General features: G+C 54.7%; 1 protein-coding gene across 1 annotated transcript; it reads left to right on the forward strand.

Moving 5' to 3' along the window:
* Nucleotides 1-71: 71 nt before the first annotated feature.
* On the forward strand, nt 72-18,554 carry GID4 (GID complex subunit 4 homolog). The gene is made up of 6 exons (XM_067717440.1): nt 72-488; nt 4,504-4,563; nt 9,728-9,835; nt 11,896-11,997; nt 13,247-13,377; nt 15,705-18,554. Exons 1-6 carry the CDS (start codon nt 300-302, stop codon nt 15,766-15,768), a joined length of 654 nt encoding a protein of 217 aa, XP_067573541.1. The 5' UTR covers nt 72-299; the 3' UTR covers nt 15,769-18,554.
* The last annotated feature ends 6,383 nt before the right edge of the window (nt 18,555-24,937 follow it).

Genomic DNA, 24,937 nt, shown 5'->3' on the forward strand with positions numbered 1-24,937 from the left:
CGCCCGCCAATAGGCAGAAGCGCCGCGCTAGCCTGCTCCCGCCCCCCGGCGCGCCGGAGCCAATCGGAAGGGGTGTGTGTGCGAGCGCAGGCGGGGAGGGGGCTCGCTTAGCACCCGGAGGCCCTGCTCGCAGGTCCCGGGGTCCCGGTGGCGGCCGGAGCGCCCAGACCGCAGGCGGCCGGCGGGTAGACCCCTCCCGCCCCACGCGCGCGCCGGCTTTACCCCCGGCCACCCTCCTCGGCTCCCGCGCGGCGGTGGGTCCTCCCCCTCCCCCAGCCCTGGCTCCGGGGGACCCCGCGATGCCGGTCCGCACCGAGTGTCCCCCGCCGGCCGGTGCCTCGGCCACCTCCGCCGCCTCGCTCATCCCGCCGCCGCCCATCAACACGCAGCAGCCCGGCGTGGCCACCAGCCTGCTCTACAGCGGCTCTAAGTTCCGCGGCCACCAGAAGAGCAAGGGTAACTCGTACGACGTGGAGGTGGTGCTGCAGGTGAGCCGGCTGCCGGGCCTCTCGCGGCGCCCACTGGCCGGGCCGCGCCGCCGCCCCCTCGAGACCGCGGCCGCGGACGGGCCTCCTGCCCGGGCCTGCCGGGAGACTCCGGCGCACCCCAACTCTGCGGGCCAGAGCCGGGGACCGGCGGCCTCAGGCCCGGCCCTATCTCCCCGTGGCCTGTCGCCCCAGGACCAGCCCTCCTTCTAGGCTTTCTCGGACCCCGAAGAGCTCTCCAGTGGTTCCCCCTGACTCGGGACCCTCCCAGGCCTGAGACGTGCCTGCTGCCCCATACGTTTTCCTCGGTCCCAGGAAGCCCAGGTTCTGGGTCCCGCCTCCTTCTCCTGGGGTTTCCTCCTTGGGGGACTTCCTCAGCCCCCTCCCTCCATTAGCCCCTGAGCTTGAGAGTGCCCAGCCTACCCTGATTCCTGCCCCACCCCCCAGGCCGGGCCCTCATCCTGGGTGGGCTCCTCATCGTCTGTTAAGAAGCTGGCCTCCTAGCCCCCCAACCCCTAGTCTCTTCCTGGCCCAGGCTTCTCGTACTCCCTACCCCTGCCCTCTGGCCACTTCCAGGCTACTCCCGGTCTCCCTGGCCTGTCTGCCCAGATCTCCCTGTCCTACACCTCTGTTCTCCTCCTTCCGGGCTCCAGGGCTCTTTCGTGTTCTTAACTTTGATCGACACGGCCAGGGCTTCCTCCCAGTCTCTGATACCCATGTACTGGGAAATGTAACTCACTTGCTTTATTTCTCATACTGTATTTCCTTCCCGTGTCCACCCACCTCCCCCCATTTGACCTGGATTTCTGAGAACCTGCTGCCAGCCCCTAATGGCTTTGGAACTGCAGCTTCACCTGTCCCGGCCCTTTCCTGCACCTCACCCCTCTCATGCAAATGGGAGCACACTTGCCATTTCTTCCCAGCCCAAGGAGATTGGCAGTGGTTGATACTCCTTTTTCTCTCCCTCCTAGAAAACTGTTCCTTCTCTCTAGCTGCCCAGACCTGCATCAGGACCCACCTCCTCCTCCCTTTGCCCCTTTGTCCTTAGTCTGATACCTCACCTCCTAGGCTGTTCCCAGAAGCCCCCCCAAACATCTGTCCTCTTGAAAGGCTTTCCAGAAGCTTTGAGGTCTTGTGTGAGGACAGAACGTAGTAAGTGTCTTTTCCTTATGCTTGCCCTTTGCCCTTTAATAATTTTAAATCTTAAACAGCCTCTTTTCTGAGCAAGCAGTTCTCCCACCCAAAACACAGTTGTGGATGTGTTTTCTTTCCACTCACTGCAGAGCGTTCATCAGCCTCTTTTTTCTTACTGCTTTGTGGGAATAGATAATTTCTTTTGATTGGGAGAACTCCATTTCCGTGTTGTGTCTTTGGTCTATAAACTTAAATATCTATCCTGAGCCACGATATTTATTGTAATTGAAAATAGTAGGAGTTCCCTCGCGGTCCAGTGGTTAGGATTCAGTGCTTTCATGGTCATGGTCCAGGTTCAGTCCCTGGTCAGGGAACTGAGATCCGGCAAGCTGCAAGGTGCGGCCAAAAAAAAAAAGTACCGTGGCTGAGTTATTTCAGTCTTCATGGTGAGATGCCTAATGTGGTAATACCCCTTCTCTTTTGCTTCAAATGTGAGAGTTTAGTAGGAAGTTACAGGCCTTTCTACTTTTTGCAGCTAATCATAAAATTCTAGAATTGAGATCCCCGGTGAGGATCATGTTTTCAATGACCTTGAACTTGTGCCCCTTGTTGAGTTTGATGGTTTAGGATGGGGTCGGAGACAAGTGGCAGGGTAGCCAAGTGTCAGAAGAGAAGTTCGCCTTGGTTACTGCAGCAGCTCCCCTCCCTTTCCTTAGTGTGTTGTTTCTGAATTCCTGTCAGGTGCCAACTTCCTCGTGAACCGCTGGGAGTGGGGATTGAGTTGGTGCACGACTGGTAGGTCCCAGGGCGGCTGGAGTGGAGGACCTGGCTGGTGGCTGGAGGCCCCTTGGAGTGGTGGTGGGGGCAGTGGTCCCACCCAGGAATGCTGCCCTGTATCCGGACTGGTGAGCGGCTTGTCTGTCGTGGAGACGGTCAGTGGCGTGTGAATAGCTCCATCATCTGGTTTTTCAGCCAGGACTGGGTTCTCGGGCTCAGCCTTCTTAGAATACTTATGCTTTTTGTAACTTCATTTATTTCCTGTTTTTCGTAATAGCTTTACTGAGATACGATGCACCTATTAACACAATTCGCACGTGTAAGGTGTACAATTCAGTCGTTTTTTAATGTAGTCACAAAGTTGTGTAACCGTCACTGCAATCTAATTTTAGAACGTTTTCATCATCCCCAAAAGAACCCTTAGCTGTCACGCCCCTCCAACCCTAGGCAACCCCTTTTTTTTTCACCTGAGATTTGCTTCTTCTGGACTTTTGGTGTAAATGGAGTCATACAATAATGTGACCTTTCGTGTCTCGCTTCTTCCATTGAGCACAGTGTTTCAAGGTTCACCCACATCATAGCAGGTGTCAGTGCTTCCTGACTTTTTACTGTTGCCTGATAGTCCCCTGTGTGGATCTACAGCATTTTGTTTATCCATTGATCCGTCCACGGGTATTTGGATTTTTTCCCACTCTGGGGCTGTTATGAACACACTGCTGTGAGCATTCACGTACAAGTTCTTATGTGGACATACGTCTTCCTTTCTCCTGACGTCTCCCTACCAGTGGAATACTGGGTCATATGGTAATTATTTGTTTAACATTTGAGGAACTGCCAGACTGATTTCCAAAGTGGCTGCATCATTTTGCATTCCCACCAGCAGCGTCTGAGGCTCCAGTTTATCCACATCCTCGTCAACACTTGTTATTGTCCCTCTTTTTGATTGTAGCCATCCTAGTGGGTGTGAGGTGGTATCTCATTGTGGTTTTGATTTGAACTTCCGGGACGGCTAACAATGTTGGGCCTCTTTTCATGTGCTTCTGGAGTGCCTTTTTTTTTTTGGAAATTCCAGTTTAAAGAGTTCCTCAAACGTTTGTAAGATTCTGACTGCTCTTTTTGTGGTTGTTGTTTTGTCACTGTGATTGCTTTCTTTCTCCTCTGCCATCCAAGAAGCTAAGAGTGAAGTGAAGGCCAGGTCACTGTGGAAGGAATATTAAAAAGAGCAGCTGTTGGACACAGCTGTGCTGCAAGACCTTCTTGCTGAGCACTTGCCTTGTTATCTTTCTCGTTGAGATGCTGGCCCGTCGTTCGGTTGAAGCTCTCTGCGCTGTGGTGGGTTTGAGTTCATCAAGATCAATTTGGGCAGAAAGGGAGAGACACATGCTTGGATGGAGGCCAGGATGAAATTCTGATTCTTGAGCAGGTGGTAATCCATGCAAAGTGTTAGCCAATTTACAGTGCAGTTTTTAATCTTATTAGCAAGTATCCTTGCCACCTGATACCCTTTCTGGCAGCTGTGAGACCCCAAACTATATTGAAATTCAGTGAGAATTGCATCCTTGAAACTTAAGGCCTTGGGTTAGAGCTGTGTGTCCTTTAACACAACTTCTTTACTGACCCCTGTGAGTTCGGATCAGCTGCTCGGTGCTGTCCGATGCCCAGGTCAGCAGGTGAGGACGTTTGCAGGGCTGTGGTGGTTTTCGGGTGGAGACCGTTGTCCCCAACACCGGGTTGTGGGACCACCCCAGCTTCGTTGAAGCCCTCTTGCTTTGGTGCTGACCTCGTCTGGCTGGCTGAGTTCACTGCAGCTTTTAAGCACTGCCTTGGTGTTTGACTCATGGTGTATTGGAAGTAGTTGGGTCCCCAGATCTGGTAAATGCCACAAAATGTTCCTAGTTTCTTAAATGAGGCCTCACTCAATGTTGAACACTCAGCGTGCCACAGGACCTGTGAGCCCCGGGCTGCACTGGGCAAGCCGGCCTCCAGGCTCCCTCGCCCCCCACCCGCCTGCCGCCCTGGCCTCCAAGGGGCCTCTGCCTGCCGGACGTGACCCTGCTGTCTGCTGCTGGACCCTCCATTGGTAACGAGGCTGTGTGTGTCTTTTCAGCACGTGGACACGGGGAACTCGTACCTCTGTGGGTATCTGAAGATCAAAGGCCTTACTGAGGTAAGTGCGCCTCCCACGGGCAGGAGCCAGAGGGGGCCTCGGTGCTGAAGGGCCAGCAACCTCGACTCCTCAGGCCTCATTCAGGAGCCCCATTTCTAAGTGTGGTTTTGCAGGGGGAGCGTAGAGCAGGCAGTTTGGACGTGTCCTGTTGGAAAGCACGCAGACTCATAGACCGTTGATGTTTATAAACAGGTCACCATATGCCCAACGCTACTGATTTTACTTTAATCCTTTTTTTTTTTTTTTAAAGAAGATGTTGGGGGTAGGAGTTTATTACTTAATTTATTTTTGCTGTGTTGGGTCTTCGTTTCTGTGTGAGGGCTTTCTCTGGTTGTGGCAAGCGGGGGCCACTGTTTGTTATTTTTGTTTGTTTGTTTTGTTTTGTTTTGTTTTGCGGTACGCAGGCCTCTCACTGCTGTGGCCCCTCCCGTTGCGGAGCTCCGGACGCTCAGGCTCAGCGGCCATGGCGCACGGGCCCAGCTGCTCCGCGGCACGCGGGATCCTCCCGGACCAGGGCACGAACCCGCGCCCCCTGCATCGGCAGGCGGACTCCCAACCACTGTGTCACCAGGGAAGCCCGGGGGCCACTCTTCATCGCGGTGCGCGGGCCTCTCACTGTTGCGGCCTCTCTTGTTGCGGAGCACAGGCTCCAGACGCGCAGGCTCAGTAGTTGTGGCTCACGGGCCCAGTTGCTCTGCGGCATGTGGGATCCTCCCAGACCAGGGCTCGAACCCATGTTCCTTGCATTGGCAGGCAGATTCTCAACCACTGTGCCACCAGGGAAGCCCCTTTAATCCTTTTTGAGGAAAACAAGCATAGTAAGAGCATAGCTGCCACCGTCATGGGTCAGTTTCAGCCTCTGGGCGAGCATCATTCCTCCAAGGACTGAGGTCTTCGCAGTTCGGAAACGTAGGTGTTTCCTTTCTTTGAACCACCTTAAACCTCAGAACTCCTGGGAATATCGTAGGCAAGAGAGAGCGTGCTTTCTTTTCCCGCTGCTGAGCGGGCAGCAGGAGGGCCTGACGCCGCCTGGCCGAGGGTTGGGGGCCACAGCATTCGGCGGCACTGGCGGGCATCCTCGCGCCGCCTCTGCTGGCCCCACGACTGTCACCTCTGTCCATTCCAGTTTCCTCATCTGCGAGGTGAGAGCTCCAGGAGCCTGCTCTGTCTCCCGGGGAAGACGCAGGGTCAGTGAGTGGGAGGCTCCGAGGGACCTGACAAGGCTGGTCCTCCTTGGTCTGGAAACACTTGTTTGCGTCGCCCCCGTTCCTCCTATTCTCCTGCTTCCCCACCGGGAGTCTGGGAATCTCCTGTGAAATTTGTCGTTGAGACAAAAAGGTATCTCTTCCCTCCTCTAGAAAACATCCAATCAAGTCAGGGTAGAAAATGACAGCAAAAGGAAGGGTTCTCACCCGGAGGTTTGTGCTAGTAGAAGACACACAGGAGGGCTTCCCTGGTGGCGCAGTGGTTGAGAGTCCGCCTGCCAATGCAGGGGACACGGGTTCGTGCTCCGGTCCGGGAAGATCCCACATGCGGCAGAGCAACTAAGCCTGTGCGCCACAACTACTGAGCCTGCGCTCTAGAGCCCGCGAGCCACAACTACTGAAGCCCTTGCGCCTAGAGCCCATGCTCCACAATAAGAGAAGCCACCGCCATGAGAAGCCCGCGCACCGCAACAAAGAGTAGCCCCCGCGGGCTTCCCTGGTGGCGCAGTGGTTGAGAGTCCGCCTGCCGATGCAGGGGACACGGGTTCGTGCCCCGGTCTGGGAAGATCCCACGTGCCACGGAGCGGCTGGGCCCATGAGCCATGGCTGTTGAGCCTGCGTGTCCGGAGCCTGTGCTCCGCAACAGGAGAGGCCACAGCAATGAGAGGCCCGCGTACCGCAAAAAAAAAAAAAAAAAAAAAAACCAAGAAGACACACAGGAAACAGAATATGCTCAACTCTTAGGTGGCCAAACACATTTGTTGAGCGCAGAACATAGACATTTAACTCCATAAGGAAACCAGCAAAATCTGTAACATGGGATGTGGACACCAATTCCAAATGGTCACAGGAAGCTTTGTGTGAATGGTTAAGTAGGATTAAAAATTCACAAACCGTGTACGGAAATGCTATGGACGTCCCACCAGGAGCAGGTGGCGCTAATGAAGGGAAGCACCCCCGAGCCACCTACAGCCAGCCTCCTCTGAGGGGATGGGGCGCTGGCTTGGCCCTTCCCTGGGCCTGGCCCTTCCCGCCTGAAGCCGCCTTTTACTAGAGGAGGGCTGTGTTTCCTGAGGCCCTTCGTCCTGCCCGAGCGTCAGGAGTCTGTGAATTCATCTTTTTTAATAACTTTTTTTAGTCCCTTTGCTGAGATATAATTCACATAGCATACATTCACCCATTGACGGTGTGCAGTCTAGGACCTCCCTGGCAGTGCAGTGGTTAGGGCTCCGCACTTCCACTGCAGGGGGCACGGGTTCCATCCCTGGTTGGGGAACTAGCATCCCGCAACACGCGGCCAAAAAAAAAAAGCGTACAATCTGTTGGCTTTCAGTATAGTCACAGCATTGTACAACTGTCTAACAGTTTTTTAAGTTACAAATCTAGTACACGGTCCCTGTGGATAATTGGTAAAATGCAGAAAAGGGTGATGACTCTTTGAATGGTTTTACACCTGTTATAAAACACAGTTAACCATTTTGGTTTGCTTTTCCATTTATAGTTATTGAAAAATCAAATATGTGATTTGCTTTAATGTAACTGAACGGTTTGGGTCATAGTCACGGTCTTCCTCGTCTGTATGGAAATAGGGAAAATTCACTGTTACATTGGAGATAAATTGCCTCTCACCTGCCTTACATTCACAAATAAGTACAGTTTTTGAAGTTTGTGTGCCTTGTGGAAATTAAATCCCAGAATTGTGAGAATGGGTGTCAAATAACACTCTCTTTGCAGTCCCGAGCCAGCCACCCGCGGGGAGAGGGGCGTCCCCGGGGAGGCCCGGCGGAGGCGGCTGGCACCCGGCCTGGGAGCCCAGCCTGGGGGTGTCATGGTCAGGCCTGCCACGCACTCTCCAGGCAGTTTTGGACGCTCCCGAGGCTGAACCAGGGAGCCGGTCACGCTGTCCGGAGCCAAAGGTGCTCGTTTACTGCTGGTTTCAGAAGTTCTTGCTGACTTACTGGCCAGTCAAACGTGGACCCCCCGGAAGGCAGGTCTTCACGGAAAGCTGGAGCCACCTCCAGGCAGGTGAGCCTGGAGTCAGTGAGGGGAGTGGGACCTGGCACAGGGAGCCCACCCCCGGGGGGTGCTGGCCACCCCCCGCCCCCTTTGTGACTCCCCCGCCAGCTGTAGTCAGGGCTCGAATGTCCTCGCCTGCCCTGTGAGAGGCTTTGTCTTTTTGGTTCCTTCTGTGCACATGACTCTCATTCATTAGGTGTTTATTTTATTTAATTTTGGAAGTTTGTGGGTACCTTGTGGTCACCCTGGTAGATTGCCTGAAACATTTGAGAGAGAAGTCGGCGCAGAATCACTTATTAGGAAAACTCGTGACTTGAACATAAGTGTGTTCTTTGTGTTATAATAGGAGGGCTTGATCATTTATCCTTCTATTTTAGGGAAGTCTTGATAAACTCAGGAAGTCAATATACTGTCTATAGCTTTTTATTTAGCGCCTCAAGTCCGCTGTCAGCTTACACAGAACTTTTTCCCTTAGCAGTCCTTCCTAAAACGGATGAGTATAGATTGGTTTATACCTTTAAAAATCAGGTTTCCGGGCTTCCCTGGTGGCGCAGTGGTTGAGAGTCCACCTGCCGATGCAGGGGACACGGGTTCGTGCCCCGGTCCGGGAAGATCCCACATGCCGCGGAGCGGCTGGGCCCGTGAGCCATGGCCGCTAAGCCTGTGTCCGGAGCCTGTGCTCCGCAACGGGAGAGGCCACAACAGTGAGGGGCCCACGTACCGCAAAAAAAAAAAAAAAAATCAGGTTTCCACTTAGGAACTTATCTCCTCTTTAATCTCTTCACTCTGTATCTATAAATATCTGTTTGAGGAACCCAGCACCAGTGTTGGGGTGAGGGCTGCGTTTCAGGGGGGTGGCAAATCTGTGGTGTTTCGAGCTCACTGCTACGAGGACAGGCTGCCTGGACGTGTGCGGTAAAGCAGCCACGGCCTTTCTGGAAGCCCCGGTCCACGTGGCAGGCGAGCCGGGAGAAGTGGCAAAGCCATGAGAACAGATTTATTTTAAACGGGTAGTTAAGTTTGATGCTGATCGAGAGGGGCTTACATGGGGTGAGAAGAAAGCGGGACCTCTATGGTCCTAGGATTTTGGGGCGGTGACCCTTGCTGTGCCAGGCGGCGGGTCATCACCGCACCCTCGGGAGGTACCCGGGCGGGTGGGTGGTCCTGAGGGGCCACCTGGCAGGTGGGTTGGCTGGTTTCTAGAAATGCAGAGAAACGGTACACTTTTTTACGATGTTGACTTGTTCTTTCATTAATTTTTTCAAAATCTTTAGTGCTTCCTTACTATCAGAGGAACAAGTAGCAAGGTTGCCCGGAGTATTCCAAGCACCCAATCAGGATGACGGCTTATTTGTTTTTGCAGCCGTTGTGACTTCCCAGGGCCGACGTGATTTATCAATGTTTCCCGTCGCATAAGCTGTCTTAGCTCGTGCGATAGAATTATACGAATGCCTAATACATGAAGGTATTCTACCAGCCTCCCCCCGCCCCCCGAAGCTGAAGAGTCGGCGTAAAAGGGACAGGCTGAGCCAGTCTGAGAAGCAGTGGCTGAGCCGCGGCACGAGGGAGACGGAGCTTGATTTCGGAGCCTCTCTGGGTATTCGCCTTGGAAAGTAAAACCTATCAAGTTACCATCTGCTTTGTATTCAGAAATAACCTGTCCAAATATCTTCTCTGAGCCATCAACCCTTAACAAGTGCGCCAAAGAAGGGTTCTCTGCTTCTGGCAAAGGCCCCGGAATCCAACAGACCCCCTCCCCCCAGCCCCTTCACGTCAGGCTCCCTCCACGGCCGCGGGCGTCGCTGGTCTGGGTGGTTGCTCAGCAGTGTGGCGGTCATTTCTGCAAAGTTTTGGGGAGAAATTACAGCGAGGTTGGTTTTTCCTTTGTGAAAGGTTACAACTGCTGTTTGACGTCGTGTTTGACATTTGGGTTCTTACCATAGGAGTATCCAACCCTCACGACCTTCTTTGAAGGAGAAATAATCAGCAAAAAGCACCCTTTCTTAACCCGAAAGTGGGATGCAGACGAGGATGTTGACCGCAAGCACTGGGTGAGTGCCCCTCTGCTCTGGGCCCCCGGGGGCTCGTGGCACCGTCCCTCTCCAGCCCCTGTTCCTTTCTCGCTGCCTCTGCTCTGGGGAAGCCTGCGAACGGCCTCTGCCTTTAGGGTGGGCCGGGGCGGAGGCGCGGTTCCCCCTCACGAGCAGGACCTCAGGGCTGCTCCGCCCCTGGAAACGCCCGCACCTGTCAAGCACGGGTGTGTGCTCGCAGCCGTGAGCTCCTCAAGACAGCTCAGAGCTCCTCCTCGGGCCTTTTCGCCAGGGCCACGCGAGTCTTGTGTCTTTAAAAACCCATTTCTTAGCTGGTCGTTAGAGTCTTTTGGCTTAGCTGGCTGTGGCGAGGATGAACTTTGGTTTCACACCGAGGAAGTCCAGTGCGCTCACCCCTAAAGCACCCAGGATGAGGTGTCAGTAGTGGAGATTCCAGAGCAACTCACCGTCCCCGCCACCACTCCTGGCTGTGTACGCGCTCTCCTGCTTCCGGGCCCACGGTCTCCTGGGGGGCCCCTCCTGCAGACACTCTGAGTCAGCGTCCTTGTAGGTGAACTGCTTTCTCATACTTGAGTTAGGAAAGAAACATCTATCAAATGCTGAGTTTCAATTGAATTTAAACTTGAGCTTTTAAATGTAGCAAGCAGACGCTGAGATAGATGGCCACCTGTGTTTCTAAGAGAGTACGAACGGGGCCGAGCGTCCGGAAGTTGGGGAGCCTGGAAGGTGTCGCTGTCGGGGAGCACCCCTGGGAGCTGTCAGGCCCCGCCCTGGCTGGCTCTCCCCGCCTGGCACCTACCTCTCCTGCACAGCCCAGCGAGCACACGGCCTGTCTTCCTTCCAACTTTGTTTTCCATTTCAAATTGGTCCTGCAAAAAGCAAGGTCTTTGAGACCCAATGAAAACTCAGTTTGAGGCTGGTTGGCTGCAGGTGAAGAACCTGGAGAGCAGCTCGAACTTCCCATTGCCTTTCGTTAGAGCTGGAGACACCTGGACTCCAGCCTTCCTAACCTGGGTTGAACTATTTTGAGTGAAAGAGGGGCCGGGAAGGCCACCCTGGGCCCCGGCCTGCTGGGCGTGCGAGGTCGGGCATGTGGACGGTTTCCCTCCAGGAGCGCTGGCTGCCTTCGCGGGACTCAGGGTTTCCCGATGCCCTCTCCCCACGTGGGATTCCCAGACTCCCACTTGGGCCCCAGGGGCTCTGAGTGCCCCTCTGTCTGTTGGGGAGCCACGATGTCTACTGCACACTGTGGTCAGGACACTGTAGTTGACCCTCGAGTTTTCCTGAATGAGATTTGAAGTGGGTATTATGATAAAGGGATAAAAGATTATGGTGATTATCATTATCGCGATAAAGATTCCTCACACGTAATCTACTTAGAATAAAAATATCTGTGTGACAGATTCTATGACTTAATACCTCTCTGTCTTAACTTCTTATTCAGGAGTTTTTTTTATAGAATTAATACATACTTATTTTTAAATATTTGGAGGAAACAAAAGCAAAACATCTACAATGCCGAACACCTAAAGCTAAAGCAGAGGTTGACCTTTTCCTAAATCTCTTTTGAGTATATGGACTTTCTTTTTAACAAAAACATGATCATAAAGGTACAGCTTTGTTGCCGTAACCAAGTGTCACTTGTTTCTGGTCTCAGCTAGCTGGCCCCAAGCCACCAGGCCACTGCGTTGTCAGGGGACCCCACTTTACTAACTCCCCCCAACCCCCGCACTACAGGCTGGTTCAGCCTGAGTCTTTGCCCCCGTTGGTTGATGTACGGAGACCCCGTCCCTCATCGTCCGGCTGCGTCTGTCTGGGGTGAGGTGTGAGAGAAGGCCCGGGGGTGCATCCAACCCCATTCAGCGGCCTTTCCTGGGCGCGTTAGCTAGGCAGGCGTAGGGCCCGGGCGTCTGCCCCGGGGTCCAGGCCCCAGTGCATGGGGTGACCAGACGCTCCCTGCCCGCCAGCCGCCGCCTCGCCCTGGAGGGACCACTGCACCGGCCCAGCACACCCGCCACCCCCTCTGTCCCTCATTCTCATACTCTGCTTTTGGCTTTCAGGGCAAGTTTCTGGCTTTTTATCAGTATGCAAAATCGTTTAATTCAGACGACTTTGATTACGAAGAGCTGAAGAGTGGGGACTATGTCTTCATGAGGTGGAAGGTAAGGCTGCCCGGCTGTGCCGACCTGTGGTGTGGCCCCTGGGTCCCAGGCCCCTCAGGCCCATTCTCACTCTCCGTGGGGAGCAGGCACAGCTCCGGGCGGGACCCAGGCCTGGGGCGGCACCCTCCACACTCTTGTGTCCTCTCCCTTTGTTCTCTCCGGCGACCCTGCAGACTGGGTCATCCCAAGTGTCCTGTGTACTCAGGAGACCCCCATCGTCTCAGCCCCTAAGTGACCTCGCCCGGGCTGTGGGCCGTCACGGCGCCCCCGGTCCCTCCAGCTCAGGAAACACGGGGCTGGGGACAGAATTTGGGTTTTCCCCCTGCCCCTGAGAACCCCATTGGGCCGGGCTCACTGGATCGGCTCTGCTGCCCCCTCCGGCATTTCCTGGGTTAGAGCCACAGGGTGCTGAATTCAGCAGGCGAGTGTGTGAAATCGCTTCGAGAACCTACACCCACCTCCAGCCCCTCACCCCCAAGCTGTAGGAAAAAGCCGCCTTAGGTGAAATCTCGCCAGCTTTCCTGCAGATGAAGCCTGTAGCGCCCTCCTTCCCGGTCTGTGTTTCTATGGTGAGAACTGGGGCAGGGGCTTGGCACTGGCGGCAGACAGGCAGGTGCCGGGGGAGAACCTGAGTCCCGCCTCGCCGCCGGCCAGCTAAGCAACCCACTAAAGGAAGTGTCGGGTGAGACTCTACTTCAAAATTAATTTGAAAAACTACAATTTCAGAGACTGGGGAAAGGGAAGGAGAGTTGCTTGGTCTCCAAGAGTTTCTCACGCAAGGAGACTCCCCCGTGGGCCGTCTAGGCCTCCTGCGGGCCCTGACCTCGCCCCCCCAGGGGGCTGGCTCTGCCCGGGGTCTGAGGAGAGCAGCACCATTCTGACCGCTGCTGATGGGGGGTTCCCCAGGGCAAGCGAGCTCCACCTGCCCTCGGGGTGAGGCCCGGGCCATAGAAGTGACCCTCGGCTCTCAAGGTGACCGGGAGCCTAGCGACGGTTCCTGGGGTGCAGCAGAAGCGTGAGTCCGCGGCTCAGGGGTGGGAAGGTTGTGATGTACTCTCGAGGCGTGGGCACCACGGCGCCCACTCTTGGCTCTGACCCCGGTGACCTCGACACGTGGTGGCCGTGTTCGTAGGTTGAACATGCGAGTGGCTCGGGGGTTCACAGTTGCCCACAAGCCACCTGCAGGGGGCAGGGAGGCCTGGGGGGCCGGAGCCCCCGGCGCTGACCCTCCGTCCCCATCCATGTGCAGGAGCAGTTCCTGGTCCCGGACCACACGATCAAGGACATCAGCGGTGCTTCCTTTGCCGGCTTTTACTACATCTGTTTCCAGAAGTCGGCGGCCTCCATAGAGGGCTACTATTACCACAGGAGCTCGGAATGGTAAGGACCGGCCGCCGCGGCCTCGTGTCTCGAGGGGCTCGCTTCCGTCCACAGGGCAGTGTAAACAAGGTAAAGAAATGAAGTTCTGGGCACAGGAACTCACAGCTAAACGCTTTCAAGCAGCAAGTATTGTCAGCTATGTTTATCTCAATCTTGCGGGTCTTGTATTTATTCCTCCCCAGTTTACTCAGTAACTGAAGTGTCAGACCCTGCTGTGGACAGCGGGAACTTGGCTGTCAGCGGCCTTTTTAATTTTGTGCTCACGCTCCCACCTGGTGCCGGCCGGTGACCGGTGCCTGCGGGCGTGGTCGGCCCTGCCCTGGGCCTCTGCCCCGGTGACGGCCGCGTGCCACCCGAGGGCTGGTGTTTGTCACCTTTGCGGGCCTTCTCGTGGCTCCTTGAGCTTTTGTGAGTGCCCCGTTATCCCTGAAGGGCAGACGGTATCATGAAATACCTGATTTCCTCTCTGAATGTGGAAATTATTTCCTCGCGACTTTTGCACACTTTGAAGGCTCCTGTGGGACGCTGCGTGGGGCTACCCAGCGACAACCAAGTGCCCGGTGCTCCATGCAGCCCCGGCCTCTGTGGGAACAGCCGTTGTTGGGGTGTCAACACCTGTTCAGCTTTCAAATGAGTTTTTAAAACTTTTCCTATCCTTTTAAAAATACCCGCTTTACGGAGATACAGTTCACCTGCTGTGCAGTCTCCTCACTGGAAGCGTACAGTCCAGTGGGCTTTCGTGTCGACAGAGTTGCGCAGCCATCACTGCGCTCAATTTCAGAACGTTTTCGTCGGCACGAGAGGGAGCCCTACCCCCTGAGCTGTCACCCCATCTCCCCGCCCCCTCCAGCCCCAGGCCACCACTAAGCTGCGCTCTCTAAGTGCAGGTTTGCCTGTTGGACGTGTCGTGCCAATGGGCCGCGTACCGTGTGCCCTCTGTGTCTGAGCGTCGGCTTTGAAGGGCCCCGGGTTGCGGTGTGTGTCAGTTCTTCGTCTGTATATTGCTGAGTGATTTCCCACCGTGTGGATGGACCACCTTGCCTTTATCTGTTCATCAGTGGGTGGACACGTGGGTCATTCCCACCTTTCGGCTGCTGTGGACGTGGGTGTGCAAGAGCCTGAGTCCCTGCTTTCAGTTCCTCTGGTCACACGGCTGTGGTGGGATTGCCGGGTCACGGGGTATTCTATATTTCACTTTTCAGGGAACTGTTTCCCACAGCAGCCGCACCTTTTCACGTTCCCACCAGTGATGCACAAAGGTTCCACTTCTCCCGTTTCCCCGTGTCCTTCCCAACATTTAGGATTACAGCCATCCCACTGGGTGCAAAGGCCTAGGGTTAGGGTTCTGATGGCTAATGCATCGTCCTTTCTTTTCCTTTTTTTTTTTTTTTGGCTGTGTCGGGTCTTCGTTGCTGCTCGCGGGCTTTCTCTAGTTGCGGTGAGCAGGGGCTTCTCTTTGTTGCAGTGCACAGGCTTCTCACTGCGGTGGCTTCTATTGTTGCGGAGCACGGGCTCTAGGCGTGCGGGCTTCAGTAGTTGCGGCACGTGGGCTCAGTAGTTGTGGCGCACGGGCTTAGTTGCTCCGCAGCATGTGGGATCTTCCGGGACCAGGGCTCGAACCCGTGTCCCCTGCACTGGCAGGCGGATTCTTAACCACTGCGCCACCAGGGAAGCCCCCATCGTCCCTTCTTGTTGATGTTTTGGGTAAGAGATAAACTGCTCTTCTCTGTGCTGTTCCTCCCTCTTCTGTGGATGGGGTGGGGGGAGCCGACACACTGAGCATCCCCGAGTGGGGACCGTCCTGCCCCGTTTATCCTTCATCTGCTTCCCTCCTCGGAGCACCCGTCACGGGGACGCACACCCCGCAGAGCTCTCGGATGCTCTAGCAGCCGCGTCTAGGGAGAAGGAAGATGAAGTCGCTAAGGTTGGGGGCGGGGGTGGCGGTGACGTCATCGATCCCAAGCTCTCCGGATCTCTGCTCTGCAGGTCGCACGGCTTCGGAGGGAAGCAGGGCGGTGGGGAGGGCTGGAGGGCCTGGTCTGCACCCTCCCCCAGAGGACTTGGCCTCTCGTTTCCTGAGACAGGCTGTGGTTGCTTCAGGATTGGAGCGGGGCCCACAAACGGCAGGTCTTCTGCGTAGTCCAGGGGGATTAACCAGAGAAATGGAAACAAGGCCAAGCTCAGCTCCCCTGACGGAGTCTGAGATGAGCCAGCGTTTCATGTAGGCATGGGCTCTGCGGGCGCCGGCGGGGCAGGTTCCACACCCTGTGCTGCTTTTCAGGATGCGCTGACGATCCCCCCCCGCCACCCTCCTCTCCTCCCCACAGGTATCAGTCGCTCAATCTCACTCATGTTCCAGAACACAGCGCGCCCATCTACGAATTCCGGTGACAGCGGTCCGGGACAGCAACCAGATAAACTGAACTTGGCAAAAAAGAAATTTGCCAAGAAAACTGTGTACCTGCCAGAACCAGGAGAACGTGTGTTCCTGTTTCTTCACGAGCAGACTCGCATCAGAAAGCATGAATGTCAACCCACGGCATCCGAGGCGTGCGGCCGACCGGCGAGGGCAGGTGGAGGGCGGCCTCGGTTCCTCTTCCCTCTCTGTGGCAGTTTGGTCTTAAGCTGTTTTTAAGCTACCGTAAATGCACTTTTCCTCCTGCACAGCTGACTTCTGTATCACTGAGACGCACATCCCTTCCCCCATGCCCCCTCCAGCCCCGGCCCCCCTCGGCCTTGGTGCTCAGTGGGCCCCACCAGGCCCCCCGACCCCCGGTTGCTTACTCTGGTAGCTCAAGGGACGGCCGAGCCCAGCAGCCGTGTGCCCCCGGAGCCCTGTGCAGGGAGGCGGCCGATCGCTCGGCGGGGTTGGGGCACTGCCAGCCCTGGGATGCTCACGCTGAGCTAGTCAGTGGCCGGCAGCTTCCCCGGGCCTGCTGTCCAGGTCACAGGATTTAAGGCTTCCCGATCCCTGGCAGGGACAGATTCCCGTCCTGCTTACTCAGCACGTTTGCTCCAAACTTTTGAACTTGAGGGCAATACTAAACTTAAAAAAAAAAAAAAAAAAAAAAAAAAAGGTTTTTTTATTACAAAATTATTTTTATGGTCCCTTGAACAAGGACCCTATGGCAAATGCACAATTATTCAGAATTACATTTTATCGTTTTCACATTGAAAACAGCAAATGTTGACTTAGTAGTTTTTATACCTGTATCTATTTGTAAATGTATATTTAATCAGCCAGCAGTTTGAAACTGGTCATGTGGTACAGAAGTTTTGCAGCATTGCGTCAGTCACAGCGCTAAACGTGAGAGCCGTTTTGGGGGCCGGTTTAGCATTTGTGCGTCCTCCTTTCGCTACTCAGAACAGCAGTGCTTCGTGGCGCCCTGTCCCGTCAGGCAGCTCAGCAGCGTTGGCGTGGGGGAGGGGTGGGAGCATATGAGCACTCCCAAAGAGCTCGAGGCTCACGTGCCAAAGTGTGTGTGTGTCTGTGCGCGTGCAGTTGTGTCGTTTAAATGTTTAGAAAGCCTCATAGCGTGGCATCCGCTGTAGCCCGCAGATGTGGGCAGGGCTTGGGGGATTGGCACTTGCTGGTGCTTTACAAGACTTGCTCAGAATACTGGAGGGAAAGCTTTAACAACGAGGTAGTATTTTAACCCACGGGAGCAAAACAAACGCGAGGTGCGTGTCCACGGGCGGAGTAAGAAAGCACAAAGCCCTTCCGTCTAGGTGCGTGGTGGGGCAATCTCTTATTCCCAAGAAGTGACTTTCGTTTATTGACGTACGTACTGTATGTTCCTGAGGTTGAGTCAGGAGAAGCCTTAAAGGAGAAGTGTTGGGGAAGGTGGTGGGTGGGTGTCAGGGCCGCTGGGCTGTGTGGTCCTGAAGCTCCCTGCAGGGATGCACCTGGAAAGGCCAGGGCCTGGGGACCCTGGAAAGTTGCCTGGTGGCTGCATTGGAGAGATGCTTCACGTCTGTCTCCAGAGATGAGTCAGAAATGTTTCCCAAATTTTAAAACTCCCAAAGGCAGTGGAGTGGCTGGCTCTGGTCAATCCCAGCTGGGGGCACAAGGCCTGGGCCAGCGCCGCAGGGTGTAACCAGCTCCTGGAAGGGTTCAGGTGCCACTCAGAATGCCGCGGGTGAGGTCCGCCTGGAGCCTGTCGGGGCCGCGTGCGCGTCCTCCAGCGGGCAGGGCAGGGTGTCTGCGCGGCGCTGCTGCCCGGGCGGGCCGGGCTTTGTTGTGGGCTGGCTTCCTTGCTGAGCCAGGGGTCAAGTGCAGCGGTGTTCGGGGGTGAAGAAGTGGTACCCTTTGCCAGCTCTTTGGGACACATCTGTGATGAAGATTGGTTCTCGTACAAACCTGTCTGTCGAGGATGCAGAAGGGGTGGTCTCCACATCCCCTGAGTAACTCCCAGACCACCTGCCCTGACTTAGCTCCCGAAGGAGCTCGGGCGGTCATCCCCAGCCCAGGTTATTCTTTCCTGGGCCTTCTCGTACACCCACATGCCTCTGCTTCTATGTGCAGTGTTTTTGGTTGACTCTTGTATTCATCGTCGAGAAACGAGGGCAGATGCACACTCCCTGCCGTCTCCCCCACCCCATCCTCAGGACTCAGCTCCTGCTCTGCTCAGATGCCCTCCACCCCGCACTCTCAGCCTCGCCACTGCTGCTGGTGTCGTCCCTTCCCACCCACCCATCCTTTCAGACTCGACGGCGTCTCAGCTGCGGTCCCACGGTAACGAAGCGATGCCTCCCGTGAAGCAGACGGTCCACCTGCCTGCTGGCTCTGTGGTGATGTGCACGGCACGAACTCCAGGGGAGCAAAGGGGGCTTTTCAATGTCTTTTGCTTTCAGAAACAGGGAATTTATATTCTAAGGCCTTGAATTGATTTTTTTTTTCCTCATAAATAGTCAGATAAGCTAATTTTTAAAAAGAAATGCCATTGAGTATGTGCATTGTGGTTTAAAATTACTAACGAGTTCTGGGAAAGAAAAGTAATATTTGATTTTGAATCTTACATGTTTTTAAAAATTAGATTTGAATGGGCAAAAAGTATTTTGTTTCTTTAGGGAGTACATGTGGAAAGGGTTTGAGGGTTTGGGACGGGAGAAGTATTTTGCAGAGCTATCAATGTCCAAATAATTTTTAAAAAATAATAAAGGTATTTAAGCAGTGAGTCTGTCCTATTTCTAAAGCAAAACGGTTCTGTTAGAAGAAACCAACCCCCTTTCTGGCCCTGTGGCTGTGGAGGTTTGTGGGCCCCCGCAGGGGATTCCAACTCGGGGGTGATTAGGGGCGAGGCCTCCAGGCTAGTGAGCTGGCCCACGGAGCGGGGTTACCTGCTGGGTAATGTCGGGGTAGAGATGCCAGCCTGGTGCTTGGCTGGTGTGTGGACGGAGCCAGTGAGACTTCCTCCCCGTCTGGAACCTCAGAGCCCGGGAAGTAAAGAGAAGGGACGGCGGTAGCCTCTCCCACGTCAGTGCTCACCTCCCCCAGGTGCGCTTGCTGTGTGCTGACGGCCGTCCTGGGTGCTTGTGACATGTCCACACGTGACGGACCTCGAGAATGGCCTGTGTCCCAGCAGGGGGATACATGGCAATGACACAGTAAAGAATCCGTGTCTGTTAGATGTTGAGGGACAAGCGTTACAGGGGAAGAGCAGGCAGAGGTGCGGCAGGCTGGGGGCCACTGTGGGTTGCGCTGGTTGAAAAGACGGTCGGGTGACATTGAGCAAAGACCTGGAGGTGGGTGCGAGCCACGCAGACGTCTGGGGGTGAGCCCTCCAGGCAGAGGGGACAGCGGCGTGGGGTGTGTGGGAGCCTCGGGGCCTGTGGGACCTTGTCGGTCGCTGTCGGGATCAGGGTCTGGCTTTACTCAGAAGGAGGAGAGGCATCGGAGGGTGTGGGCAGAGGTGGGATGGGACCCGATGCAGCTTTTAAAGGATTTTCCCGGGTGGACAGACTGAAGGGGCCGGTGGAGAGCAGTGGGAGCCCACTGCCGAGCTGGAGGGTGAAGCTGACAGGCTGCCTGGGGAGTGTAACAGCGAGAGCTGTCCGGGGGGTCCGAGGCTTTTGGAAGAACCAGCAGCCTCTGTGTTAGTCGGGGTCACTGTCTCATTTGTTCGCTGCCGACGTTTGATTCATGGAGGTGTCGGAGTGGAGACACGGAGAGATTTGTAAGAGAAGGGAGCACGCCTGCCACGCGGGGCCGCGTGGGGAGCACCAGGTTTTGGGCAGAAGGTGAACAGAAACCGCCGTCTTTGTTGGGCTTTCTGAGGGAAGGGCGGCGGGGGAGGGGGGCAGACCCTGTAGGGCCGGCTAGTTGGAGTGATTCGGGCGGGCCTGGGGCACGAGGCTGCCTGGCCCTGGGACGATCAGGCCAGGGGTAGTGGCTAGACCATTGCATGAGAAGGTGTAGCAGCAGTGTGGGCTCCGGGATGGTGGCCTGTGTGGGAGAATCACACGGGGGAGTGGGAGCCTTTGCCTCCCCTGAAAACGGGCCAGCTCTGGGGGGGGCAGCAGGGATGCAGAAAATCAGAAGCTGTAGTTGATGTAATTGGCCCTGTGGTGAGCGGATGACCAGCCGACTAAGAAACTAAGAAAGCACCGAGCCGTGATGGAGAGCGGCTCCTGGGAAGATGCACCTGGGCTGCGCGTGCGTCTCCAGTGCACGTGGCACAGGTGGGCACTCGCGGCCACAGGCTGGTCCGGCTCTAACTGGGCCGCCCGTGGTCGCCCTGGGCCCGTGAGGATCGGGCGGTGGGTTTCTGGCGGCCGGGTCGGGGGGGTACGCGTGGCCGCTCCCAGCTGGCTGGTGCCCAGGACAGCGGGTCATCAGGTGCAGCGGCCGACGGTGGAGGGGGTCTGAGGGGAGGGCGTGGAGCTCAGTTTTGGACGCGTTAAGTCTGAGGGAAATACAAGTTAGACTCCAAGTGATGGTGGCCGTGCAGCCCTGAATTTCAGGAGGAAGGTCTGGACTGGAGACGGGGATTGGAGAGCTGTCAGCATCTAGACAGGGTGTTTAAAACCATGAGATGGGGCTTCCCTGGTGGCGCAGTGGTTGAGAGTCCACCTGCTGACGCAGGGGACATGGGTTCGTGCCCCGGTCCGGGAGGATCCTGCATGCCGCGGAGCAGCTGGGCCCGTGAGCCGTGGCCGCTGAGCCTGCGTGTCCGGAGCCTGTGCTCCGCAATGGGAGAGGCCACACAGTGAGAGGCCCGCGTACCGCAAAAAAAAAAAAAAAAAAAAAAACCATGAGATGGGGGTGCTCATGGATGGGAGGAGGGATCCGCGGTGGAAGCAGGGTGGCGGGGGAGGCCAGGGATCTGGGGTCCTGCGGGCCGCGGGACAGCAGGGCCTTCAGGAGAAGGAGGGACCCACTGTGTCTGTGACGCTCAGGGCTGACCATGGGGTCCAGCGTGTGAAGGTCACTTCTAACCTTGGGGGAGGGGCTTGCACGGACAGGTAGAGGCCAGGGGGAGTCAGAGCAAGCGTGGGAGGGAAGGAAAGTGCTCAGAAGGCTTTGCGGGTAAATTATTTCACACTGTCACACACACTGAGGTTTTTTTTTTTAATTGTAAAATATTCACAGTGTACATTTACCATTTTAGCCACTTTGAAGTGTACAGTTCAGTGGCTTAAGCACAGTCATCGTGTTGTACACCCATCGCCTCCATCATCTCTGGAACTTTTCCATCTTCCCAAAGTGGAGCTCAGTCCCCATTAAACACCAACTCCCCACCCTCGGCCCCTGGCACCCACCCTTCTACTTCCCATCTCTGTGGACCTGACGGCTCCAGGGACCTCGTGTAAGTGGGATTGCCAGTGTTTATCCTTTTGTGACTGGCCTGTTTCACTAAACGTGTCAGAACTTCCTTCCTTTTTAAGGCTGAATAATATTCCATTGTATGTATAGACCGCCTTTTGTTTATCCGTTCATCCATCAGCAAACACTTGGGTTACTCCCAGTTTGGGGTATTGCGAATAATGAACGTGGATGTACAAATTCCTCTTCAAGTCTCTGCTTTCACTTTTGGATACGTACTCAGAAGTGGAATTGCCACATCATGTGGTGGTTCTATTTTTAATTTTTGAGGAACCTGCATACTGTTTTCCATAGTTGGCCGCACCATTTTATATTCCCAGCAACAGCGCAGAAGGGTTCCACTTTCTCCGTGTTCTCACCAACACTTGTTCTCCCCCACTCTCTCTCTCCCCCTCCCTCTCTCTCTCTCTCTCTCTCTCTCTCTCTCTCTCTCTCCCTCCCTCTCTCCCTCTCTCTCTCCCTCTCCCTCTCTCTCTCCCTCTCTCTCTCTCTCTCTCTCTCTCTATATATATGTATATATATATATATATATAAAAAATACACACAGACACACAAATACACACCCCATCCTCACGGGCGTGAGGCGTTATCTCATTGTTGGCCATCCATATATCTTCTCTGGAGAAACGTCTACTCAAGTCCTTCATCCATTTTAAAAATCAGGTTGTGTTGCTGTTGACTAATGACTTCTTTTTTTTTTTTTTTTTTTGCGGTACGCGGGCCTCTCACTGCTGTGGCCTCTCCCGTTGTGGAGCACGGGCTCCGGACGCGCAGGCTCAGTGGCCCTGGCTCACGGGCCCAGCCGCTCCGCGGCATGTGGGATCTTCCCGGACCAGGGCACGAACCCGTGTCCCCTGCATCGGCAGGCGGACTCTCAACCACTGCGCCACCAGGGAAGCCCTAATGACTTCTTTATATATTCTGGGTATTAACCCCTTATCCAATATATAGTTTGCAGATATTTCTCCCATTCCGTGGGTTTCCTTTTCACTCCGTTGATAGTATCCTTTGATGCACAAATCAAATATTTTACAGTTCCACTAGCAGCCACTTCAGAAGCTTGTAAACTCTTACTCTGAGATTCCTTGGGTGACATGAACACGCGAGGTTGGTCGTTGGCGTCCCAGGTTTGGGTTTGGAAGACCCAGACCTTCCAAGCAGGAAAGGCCTCGTTGCCTAGAAAACGCTTGACATTTGGGTTTTCTCCCTTGACCCTGGGAGTAGGCCTGATTTCACAATATTTATGAAGAAACAGACCCCTGGGGATTGCGCGTGAAGCAGACACAACAGCAGAGATGCCAGGATTCTTGAAAGGTGAGTCGCATTCCAGGACATTTCCACCTTCCCAGATGTAAACCGGTAGTGAACACACCTCCATGGGCACAAGGGTGGTGGCAGTCAAAGCCCGGAACCGCGTCTTGGGGCAGAGGGAATTAGAGGACCTTCCCCCCGCACCGGGCGAGGGCTCCACGCTTGCCTGGACTGCCCAGTTCCCAGAGGCTTTCACCTCCCATCTTCCCTGAACTTCACAGAGCCTGTAGACATAGATGTTCTCCTCGCTGTCTGCCTGTTACCCTGGGGTCCCTGGACTTCACATCTCAGCCCTGCCATGAAAAGCTTGAGCCGCTGGGCCAGGCACTTTGCATGACTTCTAACCTTGCTTTGTCAGAGGAGGAGGAGAGTGGCAAGCTGGAGCTTACGACACCCCTGTCCAGCCTGGAGCCTGGTGCATAATAGGCGTTTGGTAAACGTGGGCTAAGTCTGGGGAGGCTGTGACACCCCCGGAGGACACGTGATGGACAGTGGCTCTGGCATTCAAGGAGGACTTATGAGCAAGCAAACTTTATCTATTATTTCATTTTTACAGCAACCATGTTATCCCCGTTTTCAGGGTGTAGAAATAGACTCAGAGAGGTTAAGAAATTTAACCAAGCACACACAGTTACGAACCTTGGATCTGAACACAGCGTGATTTCCAGTGACCTGCTCCCTACTCCCAACTTTGTATAAAAAACATGCAGGAGGGCTTCCCTGGTGGCGCAGTGGTTGAGAGTCCGCCTGCTGATACAGGGGACACGGGTTCGTGCCCCGGTCCGGGAAGATCCCACATGCCGCGGAGCGGCTGGGCCCGTGAGCCATGGCTGCTGAGCCTGTGCGTCCAGAGCCTGTGCTCCGCAACAGGAGAGGCCACAACGCTGAGAGGCCTGTGTACCAAAAAAAAAAAAAAAACATGGAAAGTTGAAAGAATAACTCATACACACACACACACACACACACACACACACACACACACCCTTCCCCCAGGTTCAACAAGTGTGAACATAATGCCACATTTCCTTCACACTTTCTCTGAATATATATATATATACACACACGTACTTGAAAGTACGGTATAGACATCATGACCTTTTACCCCTGTTGCGGACTGAATGTTTGTGTCACCTCCCCAAATTCATATATTGATGCCCTAGCCCCCCGTGTGATGGTATTTGGAGATGGGCCTTTGGGAGGTTTTTGGGGTCAAGTGAGGTCATAAGAGGGGGCTAAGAAGAATCACCAGCGAGTTCTCTCTCTGTCTCTCTTTCCCACTGCGCACACTCCCCGAGGAAAGGCCACGTAAGGACGTGGCAAGAAGGCGGTGGTCTGTAAGGCAGGAATGGGACTTGCACCAGAACCCAACCATTCTGGCACCCTGATGTGGGACTTGCAGCCTCCAGACTGTGAGCAAATTAAATTCTTTTGTTTAAGTGAGCGGTATTTTGTTATGGAAGCCTGAGCAGACAAAGACAACACCTGAGCACCACCACGTGCATCTGCTAAGAATAAAGAAAATCTCCTACATAATTACACCCAAGAAAATTACCAATAACTCTGTAATATCTAATATTCTATCCAAAGTCAGATTTTTCCCAATTGTCCTAAGAATGTCTTCTCATAACTGCTTTTTAAATTTTCACCCGGATGGGACTTCCCTGGTGGCACAGTGGTTAAGAATCCGCCTGCCAATGCAGGGGACATGGGTTCGAGCCCTGGTCCGGGAAAAGCCCACATGCCACGGAGCAACTAAGCCCGTGCACCACAACTACTGAGCCTATGCTCTAGAGCCCACGAGGCACAACTACTGAGCCCACGTGCCACAACTACTGAAGCCTGCGCGCCTAGAGCCCGTGCTGTGCAACGAGAAGCCACCGCAGTGAGAAGCCAGCTCTCCACAACTAGAGAAAGCCCGCACGCAGCAACGAAGACCCAACACAGCCAAAAATAAATAAATATATTTAAAAAAAAAATTCAACCGGAATCCAGGCAAGGTCCACACATTATATTTAACATCTCTTAATCTAGAACAATCCTTTCCCCACCGCCAGCCCCTCCACCTACATCATTGACAATTTTGAAAACAGGCCACTTGTCCCATAAAATGTACCACTTTCTAGATTTGTCTGATGTTTCCTCGGGTGTAAATTCAAACACAGTATATTTTGGCAAGAATTCCGCATAACAGATGCTGTCTATACTGCGTCCTATCAGGAGGCATCTGTTGGCAGGGTAGTAAGGCTAGGTTGGGGACCCATATTTAACCTCGATACAAAATAAGCCACCAGACTTTCAGCTCAGCGCCTTTTCTTTACACCAGCGAAGTCGGCTGCGCTGGGACCCGCAGTGCGGAGTCCACCGCGGGACGGTCCCTTTGGGTCTCCCACGCCCCGCTCCTGCACATCTTCGCCTGGCCTCGCC

This window comes from Pseudorca crassidens, chromosome 19 (assembly GCF_039906515.1).
Source record: "Pseudorca crassidens isolate mPseCra1 chromosome 19, mPseCra1.hap1, whole genome shotgun sequence".
Classification (NCBI taxonomy): Eukaryota; Metazoa; Chordata; class Mammalia; order Artiodactyla; family Delphinidae; genus Pseudorca; species Pseudorca crassidens.